Source organism: Setaria viridis, chromosome 7 (genome assembly GCF_005286985.2).
Source record: "Setaria viridis chromosome 7, Setaria_viridis_v4.0, whole genome shotgun sequence".
NCBI classification, from domain to species: domain Eukaryota; kingdom Viridiplantae; phylum Streptophyta; class Magnoliopsida; order Poales; family Poaceae; genus Setaria; species Setaria viridis.
In genome coordinates, this window is record NC_048269.2 from 935,744 (window position 1) to 945,674 (window position 9,931).

General features: G+C 43.1%; 1 protein-coding gene across 1 annotated transcript; it reads left to right on the forward strand.

Annotated features, from left to right (window-relative positions):
• The first annotated feature begins 104 nt into the window (after window positions 1-104).
• Window positions 105-9,398, forward strand: LOC117864994 (UMP-CMP kinase 2). The gene is made up of 9 exons (XM_034749056.2): window positions 105-321; window positions 451-498; window positions 610-658; window positions 884-1,001; window positions 1,113-1,269; window positions 1,727-1,807; window positions 2,198-2,305; window positions 8,274-8,338; window positions 9,116-9,398. The coding sequence occupies exons 1-9, from the start codon at window positions 214-216 to the stop codon at window positions 9,120-9,122; spliced, it is 741 nt and encodes a 246-aa protein (XP_034604947.1). The 5' UTR covers window positions 105-213; the 3' UTR covers window positions 9,123-9,398.
• The last annotated feature ends 533 nt before the right edge of the window (window positions 9,399-9,931 follow it).

The following is a 9,931-nucleotide window of genomic DNA, read 5'->3' on the forward strand; positions in this document are numbered from 1 at the left end:
TTTGAACGAGAAAAACGAGAAGGACAAGGGGACTTGAGATGAGGCTAATGGGCCGCAGACGAACCGTGGGCTCGGAGCTGAAAAAGAGAGGCAAGAACAGAAGCGGAACTGAGCAAAAAGCGGAAGGAAGGAGACGCCAAGCCAGCGCCGAACTCCATCGATCGGTGGGAGGAAGGGGAAGAAGGCCTCTGATAGCGCGTGCGCTGCGGGGAGATGTGGCGGAGGCGGCTGGGCGTGCTCCTTCTCCGATCCCCGCCGTCGTCCTCCTCCACAGCCGCCTCTTCTTGCCAGAGCCGCCGCCACCACCTCCTCCCCAGCGAGGTAAACATCCCCACTCTCTCTGTTTTTTTTTTCCTTCGGCCGCCCCTCGCGCATTCCGGCGAAGGTCTCGTCCGTGCCTCACCCCGCCGTCCCCTCCACACTTATGGTTCTCGGATCTGTATGCTGCAGGAACCTCTTGCGCTCAATCGTCTTGCCAGGCTCTTCACGTCCCAAGCTGTAAGTTTGTTTGTGTTGACTCTCAAACATATGCATTACTATTTGCTGCTGCAGCATGAGCTGCTCCTCGCGTGTGAGTAATCGACTCACTGGGATCTCTTCTTTCTCCAGGGAAGTGATGGTGGCCATTCCCGGAAGCCGTTCGTTGCTTTTGTCTTAGGTAAAGTTCCCCCTTTTCTTCTTTTCCTGAGATGAAGCTCTTACTTCGCGTACTTTACATGCACTTTTGTCCCCACATATATGGTGTGTAATTCCCACACCCATATTTACTATAGACATACTTAGCAGACTTAAACTCCGCAAATGTCAAATCGATGCTAATACAAGTTTATCTCTGGTTGGTTCGATGCTGTCACATGATTCATCAATCAATTCCTGCCAATAGGGGGTCCTGGGAGTGGCAAAGGAACACAATGCAGTAAGATCGCTTCGGATTTCGGGTTTACCCATTTGAGCGCTGGCGACCTTCTACGCCACGAAATAGCGTCTGGCAGTGAGAAAGGGTAATAGTATCTTGTCATATGATCTCCTGGTAAATCTTTTTATGCCTTCGGCCTTCCCTGTGCAAAAGATTTCAGTACATTGCTTCATTGTTACGCATGGTTACACTTCAGGCAGTTGATCCTAGACATCATTAAGGAAGGGAGGATTGTCTCGTCAGAGATAACTGTGGAACTCATCAGAAAAGCTATGGAAACGAGCAATGCCGATAAGGTTCTTATTGATGGCTTCCCAAGGTGTGAGGAAAACAGAATCGCCTTTGAAAGAATTGTAAGTCCTCAATTTTTTGACCACTGCGTTGCATTGATAGTTCAGGATTCCTTACTTACTGTGGATAATAAACAATTACAAGCTCCATGTGGTTCAATTCATCAGTTCTGATTGAATTTTGTTTGCCAATACTTCACATGGATACACCTTTTCTGCTATTTAGAGCTGTTCACTGAATTTAATAATTTAAGCAGACATGTCTTTACTCTTTTGACATCTGTATCCATGCTGGTGTCTCTTATGCAATAAGCTGATGATCACAATTGTACAAATCACTTTGTGATGCTTGAGACTCATGCACTCTTTTGGAGTACTTACATCAATTAGTGATGTTGCAGTCTGTTATTAAGAAGATCAGCGTGTCACCTGAGTTTGTTTTTTGCTCCATATTTATGTAAATGAATACTGCATCATACCTGTTCTGAATTCTGACATTGTGGTTTACAAAATCTTTCAGGTTGGAACAGAACCAGACATTGTGGTTTTCTTTGACTGTCCTGAGGATGAGATGGTTAAACGCCTTCTAGGCCGTAACCAGGTTAGTCTCCACACTTCATTGTTGAACTCTAGACTGATATTTGCTCAAAGAAAGCATGACTTTGCTACGGTATAGTGTGAGGAATCACGTTCCCCTAGGCGCATAACCTGAACTACATATTGATGTTTATTTTAAATGTAAATTACATATTAGTGGTTGCTAAAGTAAAGGTAGGAAGGATATTGCTATTCAGGGAAGTGCACTGGTGGTTTGCAAAACTCAAAAGTACAACTGGAAGATTGTAAATCCGATAATTAGTTATCGGAAATCTACTGGAGGTTGTTGAAAATATGATGATACAAATCTGAGTGTACTAAGTTTAATCTTAAGTTATGTTGATCTCTTTCTTTTGTTATGTTATCTTGTCATTTTCTCACATATGCCTTTTAGGGGCGGGTTGATGATAACATCGAGACAATTAAGAAGCGTCTAAAAGTGTTTGAGAGTTTGAATATTCCTGTTGTTGACTACTACTCTTCTAGAGGAAAGGTTCACAAGGTAAGTAAACTGTTTTGTTATGCACACAGCTATCCAAACAGAACAACTTATGTATCTTCTAATTACATTGCTCTAACTCCTTTTGTTGCAAAGTTGGATGATAAAGCTTCTTTGTCTTACTATAAGATTTCTATCTGTATCCCTGAATCTGTCTAATATCAGTGTTCTTTGTCTTACTATAAAATTTCTATCTGTATCCCTGAATCTGTCCAATCTCAGTATGTGTACTCAATAAGAATATGATTAGCTAAGCATAAATGGTGGCATTTGTTGAAGAGCTCTTTTACGGGCGCAATACTACCAGGTGGTAGTATGCAGTATAGGCTGTTTTTTGGTATGGGTAAAATTGTAATTAGCACAACATATATTATTTGGGGATTTTTTTCCGCACGCCGTGGCGCTCGTCGATCTCCCAGCGCTCAGTAAAGAAAACACATTTAAGAGGTTTTGGCGAGAAATTGAATACAAGATATAAACATAGACTATCAGGTAGTCGTTACACAACATTGTAGTCAGTAAATTTCTGAAAAATTAGTCATGTTAGCCATGCTGTTAGAACATGAGAGAAATGTTCTGGGTCCAAGGAGCAACTGGTGGCCACAGCACGCGTGAGGGCCGCACAACGCCGTCCTGCAATTTGGCCGCACCGACCCGGGCACGCGCCGCTCGTTGCCGATTGCCGCCCTCCTGGCCGGTGGCCAATCCTCGTGCGAGGGCAGCCTGCTGCCATCTCGCAGCTGGCCGTGGCACACGTGAGGACGTCCGCATCGCCGTTGCCACCGCCAGTACACGAGACGAAGAGACGAGGAAGAAAGGGAATTTGTCTACCGTTTGCAAATTATAATGCCACTTCACATCTTTGTGGCGGAACCGCCCAAATTAACTTGACTAAAGCACACTTAAGTCGCCTAAGATCATGCACTTTAAACAAGTCAACTCGGTCGTCTATCGGATTTCATCCAATAAACCACTTAACTCAGGATCGAGAAAAAGCAATGCTCACACGAAGGTGAGTGGTTACAGAGATTACAACAGTCCATCCAGATTAAACATAGTAAATCGATTTATTACAACATAGAGTTCGAAATTCAAACATAGTTTTCAGAGTGTTCAGCAGCAGAAATAAAGCAACGGAAACTAGACGTCGATGCACGATATCATGAAGAAGCCGATCATGACATCAATGACCCCTGTCTTCGCCGTCTGAGGAGGGATCCCACTCGACCGTCAAACCTGAAGGGAGCTGGGTAGGCCAAGTAACACTTGCAGCGAAATCATTCTCAATACCTGAAAAGATGTGCTACAAACAAGGCTGAGCGACTACGCTCAACAAGACTTAATCGACATGTGGTCACTACTTCTACCAACACCTAGACATGCAGGCTTTTTGGCTAGGAGGGTTTGTTTTTGCCAAAAGCGACTAGTGTTGGTCCTTACTTTCAAAATTTTAGCCACAGGTTCTACGTTCATTTACCAGTCTAAGTTAGCATCTATACTAAGCAATCATAGTTTCCAAGCAATTTATGACAAGCATCAATATTAATCTCATCATCAAGTTCCATTCTTACTCAGTGTAGCATAGCGATCAAATAGTTCCAAACTGTGAGAGGCAGACGAATCGATTTGAATTTATTAACCATGCATGGCGAACCTAATCCCACGACATCCGCGCACTACGAATGGTCGCTTCACTTGTCAGCCATCCCCATCGATCCCCAGGCACGTGTCGGGTCCACTTCCCTTGGTACAAGGCTCCACAGTCCCGGTCTCTGCTGTACTGTGACCGCACTTGTCACCACATGACGCACCAGGGGAAAACTCAGTTTCCAGAGACAGTGAAACGAATCGTTCACGTCCCGGTTCAGTCAGGTATTAGGCTTCCCCCATCCCATACTAGGTATGAGATTAGTACCTTCAAACACTTGATCACGAACACTAGCACATCTTGACCTTAGTCCAATTTCATGTAGGCAGACGAGGCAAACCACCGAGTACCGAACATAAGCCCGGCCTCGTCCATCGTCCTTATGGTTGTAACAAAAGGAATCCAATCAACTCCTACAACTTGCAAGTGACAGGCAATCACTTGACTTTTACTGAGTTCTATTAAGCATTGCAACTACTCGACTTAATATACTAGTGTTCATATCTAAGGGGTACTACGTTCATGCATCTACGGTTTCAATGAACTTCTGGAACGTAAATGCGCAATCAAAGCAATCAATTGTATTGCAAGTATTTAAAGATAGGAAATCATGCTCCGGGGCTTGCCTTCAAACTCGACGGGGGTTAGTGGGTCTTCGGCTTGCTCTTGCTCGGGCTCGACTCCCACGTGATGCAGATCAGCGGCTTGTTCCTCGTCCTGCGCGGGGTGGAGCTCGTACGTACTGTCGGCGATATTCACTTCTACACGATATGCAAGTGCAAAGATTCAAGATGCAAGTTCTAGAGTCTGAATGGCATTTCATATATTATTGTAACGTAAACTTCATTATACTACTAAACAAACTTGGATCGACACTTAGTTCAATTTTGTCGTAGAATAAACATTTTATGTTTTAAAAGCTCGGCTTATCTTGATAGTGATTGTGTTCATATATAACTTAAGTTTATTAAACTTTAGATCGGAAAGTTATCCTATTTCTAAATATTCTTCTGTACCTCTTCCAATTTACTATTTAACCTTAATAGTACTTAATGGTTTTCTTTTATTCAATTAACCGGTTCATCTTCCAAATTTTATTTCACTAATCAAACAGCAACATGGGATGGTGAAAATTTACCAGCAACTTAACTTTGTCATTACTAAGTTACTGTAAAGATTTGGGGTCCATTGGAGGTGCTAAAAAATAATTAAAATTGTTTAATTACCCTAAGGTAGCATGCACTTAACTATTTTTAACTCAAGATCTATATTGAATCTGGGTGTGAAATTTTACCAGTGGGTTCCAGCAGTGAGACACATTCTTGGGTGAATTTCTCATGATTTTTAGTGAAGGACATCTATTTTCCATATATAACTAGCATTTATTTTTCTCTAAACAGAAAAACATGTATCATAAAGTTTCAGTCAAGGTTTCATATTTTCCCTGTGAACTACACTTCATCACTGGTGTACTCCATGTGGTTTCATATTTTCCTCATCTCTGGATTAAACTTTATGCAAAAAGATAAATTTATCCTTAGATTTTAGTTATACAACTAAAACAGTGACATAGGCCTGGATTGGTTGGTTTGCTTATTTTTAAGCACCCGTCACATCGAATGTTTAGATACTAATTAGGAGTATTAAACGTAGACTATTTACAAAATCCATTACATAAGTGGAGGCTAAACGGCGAGACGAATCTATTAAGCCTAATTAGTCCATGATTTGAGAATGTGTTGCTACAGTAAACATTTGCTAATGATGGATTAATTAGGCTTAATAGGTTCGTCTCGCTGTTTAGCCTCCACTTATGTAATGGGTTTTGTAAATAGCCTACGTTTAATACTCCTAATTAGTATCTAAACATTGATGTGACACTTGCTTAAAAATAAGCAAAGGGAACCAAACGCCCCCTTAATCCTCTATACTAGGCTCCATTTTATTTTTCTAAGCTTCCATTCTCTGAAACAAATACTTGAAAGTTGGATTCATCATTTTTGCATTTCTCTGTGATTTACTATGATTTAAATGGGCTAAACAACAAATAAATCATACAACATTATTTCTAACAGTGACATGTGCCAAATTTATTTTTCTATGAAACTACACCTCACACTGAGTCTAACACAATTGGTTTTGCATTTTTTCTGAATTTTCTACGTTTTTTGGTGCATTTTCTAAGTTTATCCCTTTTTCTGAAATTTAAATCCAAATATACCGAGCGACTTTACAACTAGGCCCTTATCAGTTTTGAGTAATCACAACCAAGCCCTCGCGATTTACAACAAGGCCCCTGCGAAGCTTTTCCAATCACAAATAGGCCCTCATGGCGGGTGCTGCGGTGGGAACAGTTCCGGCGATGGCCGGCCTAATCGCGGGCGAGAAATGGCTGGGGAGGCGCTCTAACTCACCAGGGGAGGCTCGGCGAGGTTCGGGGCGTGGAGGAGGCTCGACGGGGGCGGAACGCCGTTGGGAAGACTCGTGGCGGTGATGGCGGTGTCCGGCGGTGTTCCAGCGACGGCAGGCCTTCGGGAGGGCAACAAGCGCGCACTTGAGCTCCGGGGTGGTGCGGCGATGCTGAAACGGGTGGCGGCGAGGGGCTTGGCTGGGCGGAGCAGGGGGTTCCACGGCGGGGCAGCGCGGCAGCATGCGAGAAGCAGAGTAGCGGCGCGGCGAGGTTTGGCGAGCGGGGGAAGGTGGGCTCGGGCGGGGCAGCGGGGCTTTAAATAGCGTGGGGAGTGTAGCGGAGGCGAGGCACTGCAGATGGGGCTAGACGGAGCGTCGGGCAGGTGGCCAGGGCACCATTGGCGGCGGCGCCATTGGCGGAGGAGGGCGGCGGCTCTGCAGGCGAGCTCGGGGCCATTGGGCGGGCAAAACCGAGCATGTAGAGGCGATTTTGCCGCGCGGAGCGATTGGCAAGGCTGGGCGTCGAGACATCCTGTCCTGGCCGGCGTTTGGGCGAAGGCGGCGGTGGCTGGTGCCTGGCAGGTGCGGCAGGGCGCGTCATTGGGTAGTGAAGATGCTTGGCCGGAGGGAGGATAGGGTCGGCGTTGGGTTGGGCAGCTGGGCGGGCGAGTTGTTTGGTCTCGGTTGTGGATTGGCCGGCGGTGAGGTGCTGGTGAAGGTGCGCCACGGGGCGGGCGGCATGCGGGATGTCGCGGCGCGGGCGCGCTCTGGTGCGGGGAGTTCGCGGGGTGCAGGGAAAAGGTCGGGTTCGCGGGGTGCCATTCAAAATTTGTCTTTCTAAGACTTGTAGGCCTAGCATCCAGGTTTAACTTTTACAAAAGGAGTTGGGTCAAAATCGAAAGGAATTGGGAGATAGGAGGCTTCAAACTTTGCTAGAACATGAAAGTTTCAGACTTAGCAAAAATTTCAGATTTTGGCAGAGTTGACCGTTTTAGCCCACTTTGACCTCATTTTTGAAAAGTTTTTGTGCAGATTTTGGCCTAACTCCAATAATCAAAGTTGTTAAGGACTTGTAGCACTAAAACTTTTATATAAGGTTTGACTTGAGCTTATTACATTAGAAATTTTGAGAAAAAGGGCTGCAAAGTTGGAGTTTTTCATGTTTTTCTTAATTTTCCACTGATTTGTAATTTGAGTTTTTGAACCTCTTTTGCTCAATTTCAAACAAAATGCTAATAATAAAAGTTGTTAGAAATGGTGAGTTTTACAACTCTTAGTTGGACAAAATTTCAAGTTCTTATGTAATATTTTAAATTAGGGACTAATCACTCTTTAAGCTCTTGAGGGGCAAAAGTGACCTTTTACTTGCCTAATTAGCTACTAATGGCTTCACTTAGGCTCTAATGGCTTCACTTAGGCTTAATCAAGGTTTAATTAACCTAGGGTTGTTACAATCTTTCCCATCATACCCCTAGGCCACATATACTACTCATGCATACTACCTATACTACAGCTTAAGGTTTTAGTAGTATACAATTAATCTCAACCGTCGGATCCTTACATACGAGTCTTTTTCAAACAGTAGTATAAGGTAGTATTGTGTACCGTAAAAGACATTTTGTTGAAACACAAAGATAAAGCAGATACAGTGTGGTTTCATTGTTTACATCTATGTTGCTGCATAACCTCTACTTTCTATGTTTTGGTCGGAGAAGTGAAATCGACTGATTGGTTTGGTACTAGACGAGCAGTTGTATTGTGGTCATGTGGGGAACATGGCTTACATACATTAAGTGACTAAATTGCCGCAAAAAGGACATAAACCAGGCATATATGTAGTAGAATGTTTTTCTCTGTATGTCAACCTGAGGGTATAGGATTTCTAACATTATAATTGTTCCACCGTGCATGCAGATAAATGCCACGGGTACAGCAGATGAAATCTTTGAAGCAGTCCGCAGGCTCTTCTCTTCCTTAAGGTAAATCCCAGTTGAATTCTCTCAAAAGATTAATGGTAGAGTTATAGAAAATGTTATGCTGTTTTCCTTCTCTAAGAGGAAAGTGACCACATATTTGTTGGGTCTAATTTTATGTGCCCTAGAGCAGTGAACCGTGTGTGGCTCTCCTAAGGAAGCTTCATTCTTGCTTTATATGACTGCTTGCAGATTATTATCTAGTAGCACCAAATTGGTAGTTGTCATGTATGATGATGGATTGGGAATTGACAACAATTTGTTTAATAGGAACAATTTTTCATCCCTATTAAAAAAAAACAATTTCTCACTTGTAAGATTGCCATTGTAACTACAGAAAGCTATCAGCTAAGCTAATCATTATTGCTAGTAAAAGCTTGACTATTAGGATTTGGTGCCTTTAATGTTGATAGTTGTCAACAAAGAAAGGCATGGCTCACAAGCAAAATGAACAAGTTCCATTTTCTTCTGGTGCTGATCGCAGCAAGAGAGTAGTAGGATAAGGATGGAACGGGATGTATTTGTCTTTTTGTTGACCCATTGAAGCTATGCTTGTAGCCATTACTTTGTTGACCCAAATACATGATAGCAACAGCATCTGCAGGCCCCAACTTTGTTAGTGTTTTGTATAAACGGGTCCTGTAATCATTTCACCAATTGTAGGGCAACTCGTGCATTACTTGTCCACATGCAGGCGAAAGAGAATTTTAATTACTGTCAATTTCAATCATTTGCTCATGTTAGACCAAGATCATGAACAACAGAAATTTGCACCCTCTGCAGGTTCTGACGAGGAGTCGAGGATACTGTCTTTGAAGGAATTCGTGGAGTTTGCTTAGGAACTATCTAGTATTTAATTGTCTTAAAGCCAGTGCCCACTTTGCACCGTCTAAATATTTGGTGCAGTAATTGTACATACACGCTACATCTTTACCTAATAATACCCACGAAAACACAGATGACTTGTGAGTTATGAAACATGAGACATGGAGCCTGAAGGTTGTCCTGCATAATAGGCATTATGTTTTAACCTATTTTCCCCTAAATTTTACAGGCATTACGCTCTTGCTCTGTGTTTCTATCTTGTTTTTCAGATGTTTCTGTTTGGTAAGATTTGGTTACCTGAGACAGCAGAAAGTCAAAACCGCAGCAGGTGTTGTGGCAACATTTTGCCGATTTAGCGGCTGGGCTGGTTACTAAGGCCTTGTTTAGTTACCCAAAGTTTGGAGGTGCAAAATTCCTGTAGCACACTGTAGCGTTTCGTTTGTATTTGTGAATTATTGTTCAAATATTGACTAATTAGGCTCAAAAGATTCGTCTCGTAAAGTACAACAAAACTGTACAATTAGTTTTTAATTTCGTCTACATTTAGTACTCCATACATGTAACACAAGTTTGATGTGATGGGGAATCTTCTTTTTGCATAGTGTCGAAGTTGGGAGTTTTGGAACAACTAAACATGGCCTAAGATAGAGTAGAGACCATATGTGCAGCTGTGTTTACCTGAAACCAATCATTGATTCGTTCCAAGTGTATCCGGTGCCGTTGCTGGCTGGTAACGTGGACTGTTTCAGAGAGCAGAAAAGCTTTGCAGGCAGG

Excerpts from the sequence above, each read along its gene's own strand:
- LOC117864994 (XM_034749056.2), top strand. The coding sequence starts at position 214 with ATGTGGCGGAGGCGGCTGGGCGTGCTCCTTCTCCGATCCCCGCCGTCG. Across the intron at positions 322-450 it reads ACCACCTCCTCCCCAGCGAG|GAACCTCTTGCGCTCAATCG; the intron begins GTAAACATCCCC and ends TGTATGCTGCAG. Across the intron at positions 499-609 it reads GGCTCTTCACGTCCCAAGCT|GGAAGTGATGGTGGCCATTC; the intron begins GTAAGTTTGTTT and ends TTCTTTCTCCAG.